The 21,097-nt window shown below is 47.8% G+C and overlaps 2 protein-coding genes across 5 annotated transcripts in view; both read left to right on the top strand.

Moving 5' to 3' along the window:
* The window catches only part of OSBPL2 (oxysterol binding protein like 2), a 34,887-nt gene extending 24,051 nt beyond the window's left edge, over nucleotides 1–10,836 (top strand). For all 3 annotated transcript variants that reach the window (XM_061441838.1, XM_061441839.1, XM_061441840.1), the window contains 7 exons: nucleotides 2,712–2,819; nucleotides 3,882–3,971; nucleotides 4,625–4,748; nucleotides 6,583–6,711; nucleotides 7,474–7,597; nucleotides 8,230–8,320; nucleotides 9,497–10,836. In XM_061441838.1, the coding sequence (XP_061297822.1) occupies nucleotides 2,712–2,819; nucleotides 3,882–3,971; nucleotides 4,625–4,748; nucleotides 6,583–6,711; nucleotides 7,474–7,597; nucleotides 8,230–8,320; nucleotides 9,497–9,599 (769 nt within the window). In that variant the 3' untranslated portion in view covers nucleotides 9,600–10,836. The remainder of the gene's footprint in view (nucleotides 1–2,711; nucleotides 2,820–3,881; nucleotides 3,972–4,624; nucleotides 4,749–6,582; nucleotides 6,712–7,473; nucleotides 7,598–8,229; nucleotides 8,321–9,496) is intronic.
* Nucleotides 10,837–12,922: 2,086 nt separating this feature from the next.
* Nucleotides 12,923–20,270, top strand: ADRM1 (ADRM1 26S proteasome ubiquitin receptor). Of its 2 annotated transcripts, XM_061441772.1 has the most exons (10): nucleotides 12,923–12,981; nucleotides 13,782–13,992; nucleotides 14,851–14,967; nucleotides 15,048–15,171; nucleotides 15,589–15,675; nucleotides 17,743–17,824; nucleotides 18,023–18,252; nucleotides 18,536–18,693; nucleotides 19,294–19,396; nucleotides 20,047–20,270. In XM_061441772.1, the coding sequence occupies exons 2-10, from the start codon at nucleotides 13,783–13,785 to the stop codon at nucleotides 20,151–20,153; spliced, it is 1,218 nt and encodes a 405-aa protein (XP_061297756.1). In that variant the 5' UTR covers nucleotides 12,923–12,981; nucleotide 13,782; the 3' UTR covers nucleotides 20,154–20,270. The 2 variants fall into 2 exon arrangements, with proteins under 2 accessions (XP_061297756.1, XP_061297757.1); XM_061441773.1 differs by lacking the exon at nucleotides 15,589–15,675.
* Nucleotides 20,271–21,097: the final 827 nt, after the last annotated feature.

Below are 21,097 nucleotides of genomic sequence, written 5' to 3'. Positions count from 1 at the left end.
GAGAAGTAAATACCTTTATGTCGATCTCCTTAACATTAACTTGACTATATTGGCTTTTCATAGGTGGTGATCTTGCAGAAGAGGTCGTAAGAGTTTCTTTACAAGTTAATTTAAACTGCTTAATTTCAGGGCTTTGCTTGTTTTAAGTTATGTCATGCTTGTGTAGTTGGAGCAATGCGACCCAGTTTTTCCATTGTGAAAAACAGCAGTTCTTAAAAATGGAATGCTACTGAAAGCCAGTTCTGTGAAGGCATGTCAAATTTAGAGAGATAAAATTCTGTTACTGGACTATTCAAGCTCATCTTGCTTATATATTGTTGTTGTCTTTGATTGTGTGGAAGGAACTGCATCTTCAGAATAGCTGTGAGGAACTTCTAAGGATTGCCTTGTCACTTGTTTAAAACTCCCTGTATGATCACCTTCCCATTTAGATCGAGAATGCCTCTCCAGGTTGCTCCCAGGCTTGTCTGTAGCAGTAGATGCCTCTCATAAACTACATGAGTCTGTGTAAGTTGGTTTGTGTCCTGATGGCACAGTGATTCTCGACCTTTCCCAGGTAGGGTACAAGGGGACACAAGGTCATAGCTGCAGAAAAATTACTCTGCAGTTGAACACTGAAAGGTGCTTTCCTAAAAGCTTTCTAAAAAGGCTGTTTGAAATGTTGTCTTAGGAAGTTTCTATGCATTTGGTTTCAGTAAGGAATCAACTTGTCTGCTGTATCAAGCGTTGACTTTGCCTGTAGTTTCCTTTGAAGGTATAGTTTAATTCTCAAGCTGCTGGCATCGAATCTTCCAAAGCTTATAAAAGCATGAACTGGTCTTGGATATAAACGGTAATGAAAATAGAAGAAATTTCTTCTGAATGTAAAAGGAACTATGAATGTTAGTGCAAATGTGACAAAAATAAAGTCTGTTGCTTGAGAGAGAAGCCTTTATTAGAAGACTATTAAAAGTCCTATTCAGCCTAATCAAATTACAGGGCACAGATTTAAACTGGAATATAAACCATTAAAGCATTTACTTTAAATAATTGCTTCAAGTTAGCAGCAGAAGTGGAAATCAAATTTTGAGCCTCTCAGTGTTTGTGATTCATCCCATTCTGTTGGGTTGAGGAGTCTGAAAACTGCTCAGGGCTTGTGCAAACAAGTAACTGTTCAGGAAGCAGAATTGCAAGTCAGTGTGAAGTACTGCATTTAGGTTAACCATGACTGCTAGCAAAACACGCCTTAGAAAACACACTTGTTCCTCACTTCTCCAGCACAAAGAAGTGTTTCAGTTTATCAGCTGTCCATGAGTGTTTTGTGGATTGTTTTATGCTGCGCAGCTTTGGGTGTCAAGTAGGTCATGAATGAAGCTGTGTGCTAAGGCTGGTGGCATGAATTTGGGGGGTTCTGGAATTTTTCCCCTACTTGATGGGTAGTCATTGTCCTAAAGTGTGCTTGAAGAAAAGGTGCTGTGGAAAACAGGCTTCAATGATCTGTTTTTCTTCTGTGCTAGAAAATTATAGACTGGGTGGAAACCTGAAATAGGAGTGTTCTCTCCATACTTAATTGGAAGTAGAAGTGCAAGGCATTTGTTACAAAGAGGATACTGCTTGTTTCTGTATCTTTTTTATTAAAATAGAGTTTGCAAGCTTTCCTAAGATGGATTCATTGCCAGCCAGGTAACTTTAGCATTTCTTTTGCCAGCATGGAGTGAGAAGAGATGGCTTTGACTCTGCTGAGCCTAGTGCTGACTGGAGCCCTGTTTAACATTTTGACCACTTTGAGAATAATGTCTTGTAAGGGTTTAGAATCTTCTAAGGGTTAATTCATCTTTGTGAAGCTTTTCACAAAATATTAAGCCAAACAGAAACAAAGTGGAAAATCCTTCAATTCTAGCGCTTCTCTTTCTTCTCAGTAAATCTTTGGGAAAAGGATGGAATTGAGTAATGAATGGGGTTTTCAAATATCATGTTCATAAAAGCTTGAGCATAGTGCTACTGAGTCCTACTGGTGTTAAACAATAACTGACCCCCCCCCCCCCCCCCTCAAACTAGTAGGGGTATTTGTATGCCTTTTACTGACTCCTGTCACACCCTTCAGGTTCAAAAGCCTTTTAGCACTCAGTGTTTGTAGAATGATTCAAGTGCCTTCGTCTGACCAGCCCTTGAGGAGGAGTGTCTGCCTTTGTCAGAACTGGTAGTGACTAACCTTTCTGCTGGAAGACTCAACTATTCCTGTTCAGTGCCTCTTTATCACAAAAAGGCACTCTAGATAATGACAGAGGTTTACAAGAAAGAGGTTTTGGAAGAAGCTTTGCAGTGCTGCAGCAGTAGTTGAAGAGAAGACACTATTAGGAGTTAGTCTGTAAGTCTGGTTCCCCTATGGGTATTGTTTTATCACATACAGCTTTAAAAGTGTAAATGAAAAAGATGAATTATTAAAGATGTTTATGTTGGGCTGGAATCTGTAATCAAAAGCACAGCAACTTACTATTTCAGCTGTGAGAGGGAAGAAAAATAAAGAGATATCACTGTGTTCACTTGCACCAATGTTTAGATACACACATTGTTGGCTCATAAAGTCAAGTCTGTTTCTCTTCTGTTATGAATTCAATTGCTGGCTGGTCACAGGAGTGCTAAATATCCTGCCCTGCCATGAACAGACTTGAGACCATGTTTACATTCCATCTCAAGCACAAGAAAATGATTTATTTCTGTTTTCTTTACAGACATAATGAAGCTTACACATGGACGAACCCAACCTGTTGTGTACATAATGTAATTATTGGTAAACTGTGGTTAGAACAGTACGGAACAGTAGAGATTGTGAATCACAGGTAATGCAGATCATGAAGCTGAGGGCTGGCTTGTAAGAGAGCAACCATGCAACAGTCCCTACAAGGCAGATAGTTCTGCCTTTCCCCCCCCAACTTCTGACATGCAGTCTGTTCCTTGGGCTGGACTTAGTATCACAATAATACTAATGAAAAGGCATAAGGCTTGATGGCTTATGGGATGTAAAGATGTGTATTTGTCAATTCCCCATTCAAATTCAGCCCTGTTGACAGAGAACAGGGGTTAAATGTAAACTCCAGAACCATTAAATGAAATAATTGTCAGAGGCTTGCAGTGAACCTCCACCATGTTGGCTGTGATTGGGTTTTGAAACTCCTTTTAGTTTTGATAATAGAGAATGTCTTAAATGAAGGGTACAGCACAGAAAAATGGCTGCAGAGTAGGGTAATGCAAACCTGGAAGCATATCAATTGCTCGGCCAACTGCCTCTATAAATGCTTTTTACTTTCTATAAATGACCTCCTGTAATGATGAGGGAGAGAATTCTGTGAAAACTGGTATTTCTACACGTTTTTCTGTCAATGAATGGAGCTTTAATCCAGCAGGGCTGCTGTTCTGATACTTCTCATAGTATCAGATCTACAGTCCTGGCTCCTCTTATTTGCACAAAACCCCCATGATGGTGTGTTTGTGCTTGACATAGAAACTTGCCTTGATACCTCAGTGGGTGAGATTATTTACACATGTGTACCTCTCAATGCAAAGAAGACTCTGAACTATAATGCTGGTTTATGCTTGTAGACTGTTAGAAGTCTTGAGATGCAATTTAGAGGTAACTTTTGAATGCACTTCACTGGATTTTCCTGGGTAGGTGATTTGTAAAAGCCATTTCTCATTGTGGTTAGCTGTAAATAGGCACTAATCTGAAGTGCAGTGTGCTAATAGTGTGAGTTATGTAGTGTACAAGGCTGCATTCCATTTTATTCCTAGTACTATAACTACCCCCAGCTAACTACAGCTATATGAAAATGGCTAAATAAGGTAAAAAAGTGAACTTGTCAGTGTGTTTAGCTGCTTTAAGCATGTTCTTGTTTCCTCTGCAGCACTGGAGATAAATGTGTCCTTAATTTTAAACCATGTGGACTGTTTGGGAAAGAGCTTCACAGAGTAGAGGGACACATTCAGGACAAAAAGTAAGTGATAAAAGCTGTTTGGCTTCTCTCTTTCTGAGCACTGAGGCGTTTCTTTCCCTGGCACAGTGACCACAGCTGATGTGACTGCAGAGTTACTGGCACATGGCAATGCGGATTGTAACCCACTTCTGTTCCCTGTGTCAGTATTGAACCCCCTTGATTTTAGGATGCTTATTTTAAGAATTATTAGAAAAAAATCTCCAACCCAGTGTTTGAAAATAAATCTATCCAGGGAGAACGCCGAGTGCTCACAACTGAGCTCACTGTTGTACAATCACAAGTCCAGTAGTCAGTTTGAAGTAACAACAGTGTGCTTATTAGAAACTTCTAATCAAACCCAAACCTGTTTTTTGACCCCGAGTCTCTCTATTGTAAACTTCTGGCTTTATTGCACCCACAATCATTTGAGAGTGTCAACAGCATGTGACTAAGTCATGAGGATGTGTTCTGCACAACTGAATGCCAGAAAGACTGGAAGAAGCTGAAACCTTTTCTTTGCGTTGTCAAGTATCTGGCTTCTAAGACACCTGCAAATAAAAGTAAAATACAACAAAGTAGGAAGCTGTGTATTGAATATAGAACAGAATCTGTATGACTTGGCTTAGAAGGGTTTGTAAAGAAAGAAAACTAAAGATCCCTTGCTTTCTCTGCAGCAGAAAGAAGCTGTGTGTGATCTATGGCAAGTGGACAGAATGCTTGTGGTGCACTGACCCCACTACGTATGAGACATACAAAAAGAATGAGAAGAGAGGTGGTGAGCAGAAGAAACCAAAGCCGGTAAGGTCCAGGGTTCTTTGGGGAGAAAAGATCCTGAAATAGGAGAACTGAGAGGAAAACATCTTCTGTACAGAAATGGGTTGTGGTGAATGGAGGGTTAAACCAGTCTGTCTTTAGGTAGGGGTTGGATGTGAGCAGTGCTAGTCCTGCGAGAAGGTTTTGCACTTTGAACTTGTGTAGACTTCAGTGTGAGCTGCTGGTGTTGAAGAGAGCTCATAGGATGGTGGTGTTTGATCGAAGTTTGTCAAAGAGAAGTCATCAGTTATCAGCCCCAAGCTGATGTTGTCCAGTCCTTGTATGAGGAAAGCGGCTCTACTGCCAGCTCCAGATGTAAGAACACTAGGATTTGGGCATTAAAAATAACGACAAGTTTAAGTCCATTATGGGTTTTGGTGATTCAGCCCTTTAGAATGTATGACGTAGGCAGCCAAGACAACAGGGGGGTCTGGAAGCACACAGGGTTTTTTCATCACATGTGAGTAGTGTCAGGTGAGTTACCACCAAAGCCTCAGTGTTACATGGTGCAGCAGAAGACTTTTGGGTTTCCTGATGTCAGCAGGGCCTTGCAGGCCCTGGTTGTTCATTGAAAATGATAAAATCTAATCCCTCTTAATGTTAAGAGGCTTAAACTTGTATTAAAAAGCCTTCACATGAGAAGAATCCAGAGGCCTTGCTTTTGGCTCTGGATTCCATCATGGTACAGGCTTGTATTTTGACTTTTTTCTTTATATAATAAGGTTCTGTTCATCTTGCAAAAATCAACTCTTTCTTTCCTTCCTTCCTGTTGAATCTATATTTAGATGGGGAACTCTTTTAACAGTAAACCAGATGTTGACATGGAAAGTAGCCTAAAAGAGTCTTTTTAAATAATGAATACTCAAACCAAATGACTGAAAATTAGTCTCTTAACCATATGGAGCTGTTTCCTAGTGTATAAACCAGGCCCTGCTTAATGTAATAATAGGGTGCTCTTGAATAAAATAAATGGGTTCTGTCAGAGGGGGCAGAAAGAAAGTAGAAAGCGGGGTGGGTGGGAGTGAGGGGAGGGAGGAAAACTGCAACACTGTCACTCTAGGATGTTATTGCCTTAAACTTCCCTTCTGGTGGCTGTGGTTTTAAATGGTTTCCTATGGTGAAATCCTCCGAAATGCCACAGTGTGGCTGTGTCCTACAACAGGCAGAGTCTCTCAGATCATGAGAGCAGCCTCTTGCAGAATACCGTTTGATTTTAGATATGCCTTATAGCAGTGCATCTGGTAACAAAGGAACATTGAAGGAAGGATACTGTGTTTATAAACTTAAGTGCACAGTCTTTGTGGTGAGAAAAATGGCAGTGATGATAGTTACTAGAACCTACATCATAGGAAATCAGTCTGAAACAAGGGCAGACTTTAATTGCGCATCCACGTCTTTTGCAAATGATGAAGCAGTAGCCACAAGTGGGCACATCCTATTTGTCAGTTTAGGCCATTATGGGGACTGGTTTAAACTGCAGTCTTGGCTTACTTCCACCTGAAGGAGTAATAACCATGTTGGGTGAAATTAAGCTATGGCATGGAATAGAATGGAAGTCACAGAAAAGGCTTCTGAAAGATATTAGTTTACTATTGTAAACAGACATTCAAGTGGGTGGGAGACTATTCAGAGACATTACAATAAGAATGAGAGGATCAGTATACACAGTGAGGAAAAGCAAACAGGAGGGGTGAGGCAGAAGTACAGGAGAGTGTTTAGTATCTCAGATTGGAACAGCTTCTTCACAGTCACTGCAGAGCTCTAGATGAAACTGTCCAATTTCCTTTTGCTTCCCTGCCAAATGTTATCTCTGTTCCAGAGTGAAGATGTTATTAAATCTGAAAATGATGAGGCTGATGATATGCCAGAGGTTCAAGACACGGTGCAGTTCATACCAGGCAGTAAATTACTTTGGAGAATAAACTGTAGGCCACCAAACTCCTCGCAGGTAACCGTTTCAATCAGTCTGTGCGTCGCTATCGCTCGTGATTTATCCAAGGGAACATGAGAGATGTTGAAGGGAGACCTTGTTGAAGTGTCTGACCTTCGGATGCACATTGACAGGCACTGGCAGTCCTTGCTACAGCTGACAAATTACACTACAGTAAGCTCTGTGCTTTGATCCTGTTCTCAGAGCATCACTGCTGTGTCAGAGTTGGTAGCAGGAACACATGCTGTGGCTGCAGCCGCTTCAGCGTGGGCCTGGTGGCGCGGGTGAACGTGTGAGAGATCTTCGCACTTGGGGTGGCTAAAATAGGGAAACACATTCCCTCTGCTGACTCTGCTGTTAAAAGACAGGCTTCCAAAATGCAGTCCCTGGGCAGCTGGGTATTAACTTCAATAGTTTCAACAAGAGACTGTGGTCCTTTAGGTGCGGGTGGGGTTTTGGTTTGGTTATTTTTGGGTTGGTTGTTCTTCTTTCTAAAAATCATGCTGTTATGTGTCAGATAGGAGGAGAATCTGTGTTAATCCTCTGAATCAAAGTGCTTAAAAAATCAAAGCTGTGATTTCCATCCCTTCTTTTGCCTTTCCTTGTCCCTCCCCTCCAAACGCAGTTTCGTACGAGCCTAACCTTGATTCCAGGGCAGCCAGTGCAGGAAGGTTTGACTCAGCGGTTTCTCCTGGAAGCTCCATTGTATCTATTCAGTAGAGGGAACCCGGGGCCGCTTTGCCGAAGCACCTTGTGCGTTATCTTTGATTTGCTTTGCAGATGTACAATTTCACCAGTTTTGCAGTGAGCCTCAATGAGCTGGAGAAGGGCATGGAAGCGATCTTGGCTCCCACTGACTGCCGGCTCCGTCCAGACATCAGAAACATGGAAAACGGGAACATGGGTACGTGTTTGCTGGAGGAGATGCTTTCACAGCAGTAAGTCTTGAGAGGGGTGGCTGGCGGGAAGCTCCTCATACAAGTCTTCAGCTTCTCATTCCCAGAGCAGCCGTAACTCATTTTCACCCTGGGGTAATGAGCATGCATTTGAACAATGTCTGTCTTCTCCCAGAAGATGTGTCCCGAGTGGATCCCAAGACTGCTGTCCTCTGTTGGGGTGTATGTGCATGTTTGCTAGCTTGGGGGGAACTGGCAGGCACGCTCTCTTGCTCTGGAGCTTGTCTGGAAAGACATGTGGTGAACAGATGTGCTCTGGTGTTTGTCACCGAAACCACATGGCCAAATAGTGAAAGTCACACTCTGTTATGCTTAATGCAAGTTCTTCCCTGCAGTGTTTCTGAGAGATAAACCACCCCAGTTTCATTTCTGACACTGTGTTTGTCGTAGCAACTGCTCTGAAATGACAGTTGAGGGGTTTTGTTGTGTGAGATTGTCATTGTTCGGTGAGATTTTGTACAGCAAATGCTTTCTCTTGCTTCCATGAACTGTGTTTCATTTCCCTGCAGTCTCTTCTATGTTCTCTGCTCTTCTGTTTCTATTTGCAAGGTAACCAATCCTTTCTTGCTGTGTTTGTTAGATGTGGCTAGCAAAGAAAAGGAGAGACTAGAGGAGAAACAGCGAGCTGCTCGCAAGGAGCGTGCGAAGGATGAGGTGGAGTGGCACACACGGTAAGGGGAGGGAAGCTGGGCATTTGTTTAATGCTTGGAATGGTTTGGTGCGCTGCTTGAAGGGTGTTGATTCAAGAGAGCGTGTTTGATTTCCTGCATGGCAGCACTAATGTCACCTAAAGCAAATTTGCTGGGTCAACAGCTAAATGTAGCTGGAAGCCAAAATTGCTCATAACTTCTCCAGGCCAAAGTTGTCCAATGCTAAGTGCTGAAAGCTGTCTAATGAAGTACTGTGGTAATGTCAGGTTTCTTTGGGTTTTTCTGCAACCTGCAGATGCCATGTTTTCATTAGAATGAATAAAATATGAAGTCTCATCTGTTCTTTAACCAAGTCCTGTGCAGCTTTTGGCAGCTGAGTAAGACGTTGTGGCCCTCTGAGGCATTTTGTTTCACTCTTACGACTTCTTGCCTTGGATGCCTCAGAAACTGCTTTTTCTCTTGCATATTCGAGTGACTTCCCTGTCACAGAATGCATCAGTGATGTGGGATTTGGAGCCTGCTCCTGCTGGCTCCTTTACACAGACGCCAGTGCTCTGCAGTCAAGTGCATGCTCATGGCCAGTTCCTGCAGGTGCTTCCTTCAAAGGCAAGAACTTTGGGATGCTCCTGTGATTTCCTGAAATTCCGAAGAGACGTTCTCTTCCCAAAGCCTGGAGGAGCAGCTACAGCCTGATTCCAGTTAATGCCTTTGAAAAGCTCTTCCAGAAAACACAGAATTGTTTTCAGTCAACGTGGCTGAAAAGGGAGCATCTGTTCTTGCAGAGTACAGCTCCTCAGAACCAGGCTCCTTCCTGTTTGGACAGGATTACAAAAAGGATTGTGGAAGGGAGTTGGCATTCCTTTAAAGTAAAATGAATCCATCTAATCTAGAGTATCGGTGTTCTTTTTGTTTGCAGTGCGACAGGATGAAAGCCCTTTCTTTCCTCCTTGACTTTAGGTTAAAAATAATCATAGAAAAGGTGCTTTACAAGCGGTGATAACTGTGTAGGAGGTTTAATGCCTTATTTTTCACGCTCAGGCTATTTCCTGAGAGATTTCATTTTCTAATAAGAAATAGCAGTGTGTTTTTCCCAGTGTTTTAGGAAAGAAGCAAAGTTGTTTTTTTCCCCTCTTAATAACTGCTCACTCTATTTGCTTTTTCCTTGTTTCTTTCCTTTTCCTTTCTTTTGTTTTCCAGATGGTTTCATCAAGGCACTAACCCCTACACCGGGACTTCAGACTGGCTGTACTCAGGTGGCTATTTTGATAGGAATTTCTCAGACTGCCCAGACATATACTGAAATTACAGAACCAATCGCTCATCTCATCTGGACATCCAGCTCCTAGATTTCGTTCCAAGCCAGTCACTGGTTTTGTTGATAGCAAAAACCAGCTTTTCTAAGTCAATTTTAACACAGTCTATGGGTCAACAATCAAGGATTTCATTAGCACTAATGTTGGATTGCCAAATATTGAGATACTGTTGCATTCTGTCCATAAAGCTGCACCTGAAATCATCATATTTTCACTAATTTTCAAAGGCACCTTTTGGTTCTTCATTTCCCCCCCTAGTTTCTTTGTCAGGAAGATTCGCTGTACCCAGTAGAGCACATAACATCCTTGAGAACTACGTAACTTAAATAAAATAGAGATAATATCCTTGTTACTTAGTACAATAGTGAAGAATCGGAAGGTTTTTGGAACTCGGAGCAGGGATGAAAAGCATGGTACCAGCAGGATCAAATCTAGTGCTGTGGATGCTCCCTGTGAAGAGATGCATGTGAGCTCCCATATGGTATGTAGCACTACGGGGGGACCAGCGCCTGGCCCCTCGGTATGATTCAATAATGGATTGACTCGGGGAAACGAAACCCAACCTGAGCTTCCCAACGTGTAGTTGTCTGTTACAGAGTCTTCACAACTTTGGGACACTGTGAGCATTAAACTGTATACCTGTGATAAACCTACATAAAGCATACGTTAAAGAGCAGGGAAGGGTGCATTAAAAACTGTGCTTTTTCTGAAGTCAAATGCTGTTCTAAAACTACCAGAAGCTTTGGAAGCAATTGCAGGAATGTCGAGGTGGTTACAGTGTAAAATATATTGCTTGCTACCACTTGGAGGCTTAAATCTTCTGCACTACCTTTGGCAGCTTTGGCGCTATGTATGCTTCTAGGCTAAACTCTTTGGAAGCACTTTGGTGTCTGTAGCCACACAGGTTCATATTCTGGGGACGTTTTGGTTTGCATGTTGTTCATTATTAGGTCATGTCTGGTTTGTATGTTGTGAAAAAGCAGAAATCAAGCTTTGGCAGAGTTCTACCTATTACAAGTTTTCTGTGAGCACGTGATGTCAATAAGTCAGGTTTCTTTTGTTCCATGTCAAACCATCAAAGCCATATAACCCTAGAAAGGATGACTGGATTGACGTATTCATTGTCGTTCAAGTGAGAACACTTGGGGAGGGGCGAGGGGGGAGAGAGGCTGGAAAAAGGAAGTCCAGTCATTAAAGCTAATCCTGATGTTGCTGCTGCTTTTATCCAAGTTTTTAATTGAGTACCCAGGTGAAAGGGAGAGCGCCTGCACAGCTGTAGGGTCTCAGCAATTCAGCAGTTGCTGGTGTTAAGCACCAGCAGCTGGAGGAGCTCATGGTGTGGTTGATGTCCAGGACACATGTGGCTTCAGCCAGAGAGGAGATGCTGAAAGGGCTTCTCTTCCAGCCTCAGGATTAAGAAGCAGAGGAGAGTTGAGTGGCTGGTGGAGAGACGTGTTTGTGTCCAGCCAGGCCCATCATGGTTAGAGTAACGTTAAATGGGGGGAAACCTAGGTCTTGTCCTCCCTGCAGAAATGAGGGAAGCTGTAACGATTGAGGGCAGCCTGGAACCTGCTCCTGTTGCCAGGAGTCAGACTGTGTGTGCCTGCAGGTCTCGGGGCTCGCCTCGGTGCACGGGGCGCAGCGGGGTGCCTCGGTTCCTCGTGAGCACAGGAACCCTTGGCTCTTACACGGACGTTGCTGAGCCCCGCGGGACAGCACAAAAATGGGGTTTTATCTAAAACAATGAACTTTGGTGACCGGGCCGGGCACGGGGACCCCTTCCCAACCCGCTGCGGGCGGCGCCGGGAGCCCGTGGTGAGGCGGGGACTGAGGATTCCAGTTCAGTGCCTCATGGGAGGTTAAAGCTTGCCTGAACTAAACAGCGTGTTCAGTGGTGGTGTTTGCATAGGAACAGAAACTGAATGAAGTGTCATTGCTAAAGCGATGCTCTGTTTGTAAGAAGTGTACAGGTTGGCATCTCATGATTTAAGCTCAAAGCCCTGAAGCCTTGGCATTAGGTGAAAGCACAAAACAATGGTTTAATCCAAACCAGGCAGGATCCTCATGGGATTTAAAAGAAACGGGGAAGGTTCCTATAGTACGAGCACTCCATTGCTTGTGTCCTTACCCTCTTCCCCCCTTCCTCTGAGGTTTTCAGTTCAGTTTCAGGCTCGTTCCAACCCCATTCTTCTAATTTATTGTTCATTGCCAACACTTCAGGTTCTTTCCCCTCCTGGCCCCAAGGTCGGTGCTTGGCTTCCCCTGGGACTCCTGATGCTCTCAACATGCTTTTTTTTCGATGCAGGTCTCGCCTCAGTAGTTTCTGTGTCAGGACATGAAGAACTTTGCACCTTTTGAAAGAATGTCACTTTTATAACTTGATTAAACACTGTCTATACGATACCGGTGTTAGATTGCGTTGATACAGCCCTGGAGAGCAGCTGGAAAGGAACGATAATAAACACTTAACACCCTTTGGGCCTCGCCATGGTGACAGAGATTGGTGTGAGACTGAGTCTGCGAGGGCAGGAGGGACTTGGGGCTGGTTCAGTCCCGTGTGTGGCTGCGCTGATGAGACAGCGGTGATTTAAATGCAGTCAGAGCTGAGCACCTCCTGCTGCCAGGGCGCCCTCGTCCTCCCTGGGCCGCCTGCGGGCTCTGAGGGTGGTGGTGAAGGGGGGATCGGGACTGGTGCAGCTTCAGCCCTGGGGCTCTGATCGTGATGGCGGCGGCGGTGGAAGGCGGAGCGGCTGCGGGCCCGGTGCTGGCAGGGCCGGGTGGCTGCGGCCTGTGGGGAAGGGAATCCCGGAGGGGCCGTGCTCGGCTGTGAGGGAACAGGGAGCAGCTTCTTCACCCTCCGGCATGCGCGGAATCCCCGGTATCCGGGTTACCGAGGCCAGGGAGCTGCGCCCCTGGATTACCTGGAAACTGCAGCCCCCGTTAGCGGTGCTCACCCCTGCTTAACGGCAGCAATCCCGCGTCCGCCTGGGTTTTGCCCAAGTCCAGACTCTTCCCCGCGGAGGCAGGAGGCTGCTCTGCGGGCACAAGCCCCGCGCCCCTCACCGCGGCTGCTGCCGCCGCACACCCGCGCCCGGTTGGGGCCCGCTCCGTCCCTGCGCGGTGCCCCCCGGCTCCGCCCCGGCCGTGACCCGGGGGCGGGGCGCGGCGCCGCCATCTTCCGCCGCCGCCGTGACACAGCAGGGACGCCTGGCGCCACCGCCGTGACTGGCAGCAGCGCCGGCCAATCGCGTGCGGCCGTGGGGCCCTCGTGCCGCCAGGCCCCGCCCCGCCGCGGGAGGGGTTCCGGTGAGAGGGGCAGGAAGAGCGGAGCGGCGCGGGGCCTGCGGGAGGCGGCGGCGGCAGCGGCAGGTACCGGTACCGGTACCGGGGGCGGGCACCGGGCAGGACCGGACCGGGCCGGGCGGAGCGGCCTCCATCGCGGGCTGCTCCGCATCCCCCGGCCTGGCGCTGCTCGCCGGGGCTTGGTTGCGGGCGCTGGGGGAGCGGGGTCTCCCGCCGGGGGAGGGGGAGCCGGAGCCGGAGCCGTGTGGAGCTGGCGCGGCGGCCTCGGGGCCCGGCTGGAACTCGGGGCGGGCGGGGAGCGCCGGGGCCGGGCCGTGCTGTGGGCCCACCCCGCGGGCCCGCTCCCGGCCGTGTGAGGGGCTCTGCCGGCTCCCGGCTGTGACCGGCCGGTGCCGCGGTGCGCTCGGATGGGCCGGCGCAGCGGGTCCCGAGCCGAGCCGAGCCCAAGTGCAGCGTCATGCGGCCCGAGCGGCGCCTCCACCTGCGGCCGCTGCCGCGCTCTGCCCTCGGGAGGCCGGGCCCAGGCCCCCGGCCGGGCCGCGCTGGCGCTGGGCAGCCCCGGGTTCTCCTCCCCGAAGCTAAAGCGGGAGCCTGGAGATTGGCGTTAGGGCAGCGCCTGTGGCTGTTAAATCCCCCCCGGTGCCGTGAGCTGAAGAAGGAAGCGCCGAGGGGGGGTGGTGGCTGCCGGCTCCTCTTCATTGCGGAGCCCTGCCCGGCTTCTGCTCCATCTCCTTTGGACGTGAAGCTCTGGAGGCCCTGAGGCTGATTCCTCTTGTGGAGCGCTCTCGACGCAGGTGGACGTTTAATGTCGAGAAGAGGGGTCCTGGGCAGGGTTCTCACCGCCCCTGCGCTCATTCTCCTTCCAGGATGTCTTCGGGCGCGCTGTTTCCAAGCCTGGTGCCAGGCTCCCGCGGCTCCTCCAGCAAATACCTGGTGGAATTCCGGGCAGGGAAGATGTCCCTGAAAGGCAGCACCGTGACCCCAGACAAGAGGAAAGGGCTCGTTTACATCCAGCAAACTGATGATTCCCTCATTCACTTCTGCTGGAAGGACAGGACTTCGGGCAACGTGGAGGATGTGAGTGCTGGGCTGCGTGTGTCAGTGCTGTCGTGTGCTTGTGCCGCTGCTAAAGGGCTTCTCTGAGATAAATCAGGACAAGAGCACCACTGGCAGATCTGTGCTTCCAAACCCTCTGCTCTGAGGAGCAGATGGGAGGGGGTTTGGGGAGGGTCAAGGTCATAGAATCATAGAATAGTCAGGGTTGGAAAGGACCTCAAGATCATCCAGTTCCAACCCCCTGCCATGGGCAGGGACACCTCACACTAAACCATCTCACCCAAGGCTCTGTCCAGCCTGGCCTTGAACACTGCCAGGGATGGAGCATTCGCAGCCTCCCTGGGCAACCCATTCCAGTGCCTCACCACCCTCACAGGAAAGAATTTCTTCCTTATATCCAATCTAAACTTCCCCTGTTTAAGTTTTAACCCGTTACCCCTTGTCCTGTCACTACAGTCCCTAATGGAGAGTCCCTCCCCACCATCCCTATAGCCCCCCTTCAGATACTGGAAGGCTGCTATGAGGTCTCCACACAGCCTTCTCTTCTCCAGCCTGAACAGCCCCAGTTTTCTCAGCCTGTCTTCATACAGGAGGTGCTCCAGTCCCCTGATCGTTCTCGTGGCCTCCTCTGGACTTGTTCCAACAGTTCCATGTCCTTTTTCTGTTGAGGACACCAGAACTGCACACAATGCTCCAGGTGAGGTCTCACGAGAGCAGAGTAAAGGGGCAGGATCACCTCCTTTGACCTGCTGCTCGCGCTCCTCTTGATGCAGCCCAGGCTAGGGTTGGTTTCTAGGCTGTAAGCGCACACTGCCTCTGTCTTTGGGGAGCTGGAGGGAATGTGCATGTGTTTTCTCAAGGTGCTGCTCTCTTTTCCAGGATTTGATCATTTTTCCCGATGACTGTGAATTCAAGAGGGTGCCTCAGTGCACTACGGGCCGTGTGTATGTATTGAAGTTCAAGGCAGGATCCAAGCGACTCTTCTTCTGGATGCAGGTTTGTGGGATGTCCATAACAAAGGTCTCGGAACAAAACGCTCCCAGTTTGACTCGTACCAAGGAGCAACTCTCTTACAGGAGCCGAAGACGGACAAGGACGAGGAGCACTGTCGTAAAGTGAACGAGTATCTCAACAACCCACCAATGCCTGGGGCTTTGGGTGGCAACGCGAGCGGAGGCCACGAGCTGTCTGCGTTGGGAGGTACAGTCCATCCTCTGCTCCTGCACATCCGAGGCTTTTATTTGAACGTAGGAGGAGCGCTGACAGCTCCTTAGGAAGCAGTTGCTGGTGCTGTGGAGGGTGAGCTGGGGACAGGATTAATAGCAGCAGAGTAAACATGCTTTTAGCAGAATAAAGTGGGCTGTTAAACAGGTTCAGGCTGGAAGTTAAGGCTGCCAGAAGAAACCTCTGTGTTTCCAGTGGATTCTCTGGAGTCTTACCTCTTTATGAAGCCAGGTTGCATTTATCTTTTATGAGCATCATGAATCAGTAAACACTTGAAACTGTTTTTTCCATGCAGAATGTGATGCCAATTAATCTCCTGCTGTTTGAGCCGGAGTGCTGTGAAAAACCAAACCAATGTGAATATGTTGTGTTTCAGAATGTTTTTGTTTTTAGGTGAGGGTGGCTTGCAAAGCCTTCTTGGAAACATGAGCCATAACCAGCTCATGCAGCTGATCGGACCAACGGGCTTAGGAGGACTTGGTAAAATGCTTTAATATCTTTATGCCAAAATGGTATTTTCTCCTGCCAGGTTAAATCTTACCTGCCACTGTTTTCAAGCAGTGCTATTGGTTTGAATAGCGCTTCTTTCCCTGCCTCAGAGATGAGCTGAGGGGCACAAAATGGGGCAGGAAATGGAGGGTGCCCCATTCTACGCAGCGCTCATCTTAGGGCTTGATCTGCAAGAACCTCGGTTCTGCTCCTTGCTCCTCTGAATCCGCTGCCTTTTTATTCCTCTCCTTTTTTCTACCCCTTCTCTTCCTCCTAAATATTCACTGGAGCAGGGACTGGAAACTCGGGATTCGTTCCCAATGAATGTCCCAGTTACAGAGCCCTGGAGTTGCTCGCGTTGCCTGTGATCCAGTGAATATTTGTGTGCAAAGCAGGAAGAGCTCATGAGGAATTCTGCACCCTCTGGTCAGAGGAGCAGGGCTCGGGTCAGGGCTTTCTCTCCTGGGTGAATCACTGCTGTGTTCCTGAGGGGATGAGGTGTGTTGTAGTTCCTGCTGTGTTTTGGTCCTAATGCCACCCGTGCTCCAAGGCCAGCAGAGCACTTTCTGAGAGGTCAGACCCTCGAGTGGAGGCAGGCAAAGGAACACTTGCAGGTGGCAGTGACTGAGGTTCTATGCTTAAGCTCCAGAGTCTTTTTAGCTTCGGATTCTAGCTTCGGATGCAACTCTCGTGTTAGCGTTGAAAGGTTCTGTTTTTTTAGGATGTGTTTGGAAAAGATCTTCCTTCTTGAAGCTTCACAACTCCTGAGACTCTTCCTCTTCTTCTCATCACTTTTTCTCAGCAGCTCTTCTTTCTTTGCCTTTATATCTAGCTGTAAGACATGAAGCTCACTGCTGTAACACAAAGGAAACCATCTGCTTGCCTCTGCAGACTGTGGTCGTGGTGAATGTGTGGATCTCTTCCCCCAGTAGTGGCCTGTTCTTTTGCATCTGGTTTGCATCTCTCAGGTCTCTGCCTCCAAGAAAGGAGCTGTAAGCTTTCCCAGCAAGGGCAATCAGAGCAGCGTGGGGTACAGCCGGGTTAGCTTCAGCCTCCTGCTGCTGTGAGGGCTTTGATGAGTGAAGGGTTTGGGAATGGTTCCATAGGAACAGGTCCTGTGCAAAGGGAGGAGGTGGTGGCCAGTGCTCGCTCTGACCCCAGTGGTCTGCAGCTTCACTTGATCACGTTTGCCATTGGAGCGCTGTTGTTCTGCCCTCTGCTTGCAGGTAGATCCCAGAAGGTGGGTGATGGATGCAGGCGCTGTGTAGGGACGCGTGTCTAATTCTAGGTGTGGTACAAGGAACCACTGGATGGGACGCGTGTGGTAAACGGAGCGTTTGGCTGATGTGGCTCAAGGGAATTGTAGGGAATGATCGAGTCACCACTGCAGGGCACCTCTGCCGGGCCTTTCCCCAGCTCTCTTTAGCTGATGTTCTTGAGCTTGTGATAAGTCCTTGGTTGGGATGTGGGTGAAGGAGGCTGATTGCTGGTTTCTTTTGCATATGGCGGTTGGCTCTAAGGCTGTGTTGGTTTCCTGATCACTGCTCTACCAGGAGGGCTGTCTCTGTGTGGGGTTGTTCTTACTTTGCTCTGCCTGTGAAGCGTTCTCTGCTGATTCTGCTGCCACATCTCTGTTAGGTTTGAAGCTGCAAAACCATCTGTATGGGGAGAGAGCGGTGGCAACTCTGGTCTTGTGCTGAGGGCCTTGGCCTTCAAGTTTAGAGCAAAGCTGGATTTTTGGGAACCAGGAGATACGAGGGCTGTGGCACAGGGATCATGTCCAGCACAAACTGAAGTGATGTTATCCTTGCGTACATCTAGGAATCGGGTCCTTTCTAAAACATGCAGCTCTCTAAGGCAGTTTCTAACAGGGACATGAAAACAGGAGCTGTTAATGTAGAGAACGGGGCGGGGGGGTTGGTCTGGGGTCTTTCACCCCCTCCTCCTCTATTTTAGCGAATACCTTTCAGGTACAAGAGTGACCTCTCCAGAGCAGAGAGGTGCAGAGCCCTGAGGAAACACGTTTCTAACCCCCTTCTCCTCTTGTGTTTATGGAAGGTGGGCTGGGGGCGCTGACGGGGCCCGGGCTGGCCAGTCTGCTTGGAAGCGGGGGACCCCCGACCAGCAGCTCGTCGTCGAGGTACGGCCCCGTCTGCTCTGGGGTGGTTGGGCTTTTATAACGTGACGGTGCTGCTACTGCATGGGAAAGCCAGTGGGAATCAGGACTGCTTTATTGCCTCCCAGAAGGGGCAGGAGCCCTTTGTAGTGAACGGGCTTGAAAAGCGGCTTTAATTCCCTGGGTGTTGCAGGGCATTAATGGTATTAACTGTGTCCGCAGCTCTCGCAGCCAGTCAGCGGCTGTGACTCCATCTTCCACGACTTCCTCTACGCGGGTGACGCCTGCCCCGGCCGTTCCTGCGGCTGCGTCCGTGACCAGCCCGAGCCCGGTGCCCAGTTCGGGTAATGGAACCAGCTCAGCCACCAGCCCAACACAGCCCATTCAATTGAGTGACCTCCAGAACATTTTAGCTACTATGAATGTGCCATCTGGAGCAGGAGGGCAGCAAGGTAACAGTGTTCTGACCAGGCAGCTCTTGGATCCTGGAGCCCTGGGGAGCTGTTTTACTATCCTGTCCTGTTCCAAATTGCTTTGAAAGGTCTATGGTTTTGATTCTTCATTTGAGTGCTGTTCTTGGCTGCTTCAGGAGTCGTATTCTCACTCCAAAAGTGACAGAGGGAGAAAGGATGCTAGCAGTGTGCTAAGCATGTCCAGTAATCCTGACTAGATCACTTAGCTTACATGACAGGGCGGTTGTGCACAGCCTAATAGCCAACCCTCTTTTCTTCCCAGTTGACCTGGCAACTGTTCTGACTCCGGAGATAATGGCTCCCATCCTGGCCAACGCCGAAGTTCAGGAACGGTTGATGCCTTACCTCCCCTCTGGGGAATCTCTGCCACAGACTGCAGAAGAGATTCAGAACACCCTGACGTCCCCTCAGTTCCAGCAGGTGGGTGCCTGGCTTCATGGGAAGCACAGGTCTCCTTCCCTCCTCCCCAGGCCTCTTGCCCTGCTCTGTCAGGTTCCTGGCACTGTTTGGAGGAGGAAGTTACTCAGTAGAAGTGGAAAGGAGAAGGGATGTGCTCTAATGGAGCACTAGTCCTGCCTGCCATCACCCAAGGGCAGATCAGAGTGTGTTTTACTATTGGATTTGGGCTTTACTTTTCTCTTTATTATAAACACTCTGGCAGATGACAGTAGCACATTCATTCATGGCACGGCAGCAGTCTCTTCTAAGGTCATTTCAAGCAACTAAAGGGAGATGATGCTCACACTTACAGCCCTTGTTCCTCTTGAAACACTAGCACTGAACTCGGGGCAGTCTGTGTGCGATTAAACCTGATGTATTTCAGGCCAGCTGGAACCAGTTGCGCTGACGGATTGAAATCTATCAATGCAAGATTTCAGTGGCTAAAGATGACTGGGTTTAGTTTCAGCTACAGCAACTCTTGTGTGAGGAGACTGGGAAAGGGGGAATGTTTTTACTTGCTGATGCTGGAGAAACATGATATGAACTGAGGCTTTTGATGCTGATGATTCCAATTCACAGGCATTGAGCATGTTCAGTGCTGCCTTGGCTTCAGGACAGCTGGGCCCGCTCATGAGTCAGTTTGGCTTACCTGCAGAGGCAGTAGATGCAGCTAATAAAGGAGGTGAGTATCCTGTTGGGAGCAGGAGGAAGTGGTTTGTTGGGGTGGGTTTGTGCACTGCACACAGCCAGGGAATGGGAATGTCAGGTTTGGCTTCCGTGTAGATGGTTCGGGGCCGTTTGTTTCTTTACAACGGGAAGGTTCATAGCTCAGGGGTTCCCCAGCAGACAGAGTGTGTCAGAGCTGTACTTGGAGAAGGCAGGGTTCTGCAGAGAGCTCTGCTGAGCAGCCTTAGGCTTGTTTCCTTGATGGAGATGCAAAAACCTCTGGAGGTGTCAGTGCCCTTGTCCAGGAATGGTGTTTTGGTGGGAATTGTTACTGACTCATGTGGAACAGGTGAACAGAGTGTTGGCTGTAAGACTGCTGGAATAAGTGGGTTGGCTTTACCTAATGAGCTTTTAGTATCCGTTCCATTCCTGGAATAATTCTAGTCTTAGGCTGCCTGTGCACAGTGAAGTGCATAAAATGCACTTTAAATCTATGTCAGAGATATCCAAATGAACATTTTATATTGAGTCAGTGTTAGAGTTAATAGATTCCTAGTAGAGCAACCATTTACTTTGCAAGTAATGCAGCTTAACCTCATGTGAACAATGAACTCCATCTCAAAAAGCACAAAGTTCACTAACAAAACTACTGTGTTTAACTTCCAGATGTAGAAGCCTTTGCCAAAGCGATGCAGAACAGCGTCAAGTCAGACCAGAAGGAAGGAGACTCCAAGGACAAGAAAGACGAAGAGGAAGATATGAGTTTAGATTAAGTTATTTGCTCTTCCTTACAGATATTCCTAGATACTAACTTAAGCAACTGCAGTAGGATTACTAACTTCGTATTATGCTTATATAAATCTACAAATAAAGGAATTTTCTTTATCTGCCATACTGTTCTTTCTCCCTCTGTTTAGCATGCACACGGAGGCAGTACTTGCTCTTTATCTGCAGTAGAGTTATTCACGGTTCAGCTTTGATGCTTTGGACATGGGGATAGACTGATCCTTCTGATTTCTTTGTGATCAAAGGGTTGAGCCCTGTGATTTATAGGAGTAATGAGCATCTCAAAGACACAGTGCTGACTGCCAGCCAGTTTTGGTCATGCCAGGTTGTGATCTGCAGTGCTGAACCTGAGGAGGTTCATTGCCTTCCTGAACATCAGTGCAGTAAGCCTGCTTAGGAGGGAGCTGCCTGTGGCAAATACACTTGTAATGTCCCTATTGTGCTGATTATTCCTCTTCCAGTTCTCCATCAGCCTCATACTTGCTCTTCACCAGTAAAGTGAAAGAGAGTAACATAAAACTTTATTCCAAAGTATGTACCAGTGATTTACAAAGCCCATCTTTAATACTACAACTTAAAACCAGGTCATAATTACATTTGTTTAAGATGGACATGTTAAAAACCCATTTTACAATATTTACCCCTCATAAAAAAAAAACCCACAATATAACGATATAAGTTACAAGTCCATTTCAGAAGCAAGATGTTGTCCCCAAGTGGCTTAGAGATATATATATACACACAAATATATATATGATGTGTAAGTGCACGAGTGAACTGCGTGTCTTGGGAGAAAAAGGTCAAGTGAAGACTGTGCTACAAAGGGGTGAGTGAGGCTGAGCAGGAGCAGGCAATGCTGGTGGGGGGTGAGGGCTGAGGGCCCCCCTTGCACCCTGCCAGCCTCAGAGGTAACCTCTATTTCTTCCCCTTC

Source organism: Pezoporus flaviventris, unplaced genomic scaffold (assembly GCF_033815535.1).
Source record: "Pezoporus flaviventris isolate CSIRO_AGI_PZ_B2104156 unplaced genomic scaffold, CSIRO_AGI_Pfla_v1 ptg000213l, whole genome shotgun sequence".
Taxonomy (NCBI): Eukaryota; Metazoa; Chordata; class Aves; order Psittaciformes; family Psittacidae; genus Pezoporus; species Pezoporus flaviventris.
Note: the sequence above shows the minus strand (reverse complement) of the source record. Positions and strands in the feature narration are given on the sequence as shown.

Excerpts from the sequence above, each read along its gene's own strand:
- ADRM1 (XM_061441772.1), top strand. The coding sequence starts at position 13,783 with ATGTCTTCGGGCGCGCTGTTTCCAAGCCTGGTGCCAGGCTCCCGCGGC. Across the intron at positions 15,172-15,588 it reads CGAGCTGTCTGCGTTGGGAG|GTGAGGGTGGCTTGCAAAGC; the intron begins GTACAGTCCATC and ends TTTTGTTTTTAG. Across the intron at positions 18,694-19,293 it reads CGTCCCCTCAGTTCCAGCAG|GCATTGAGCATGTTCAGTGC; the intron begins GTGGGTGCCTGG and ends TCCAATTCACAG.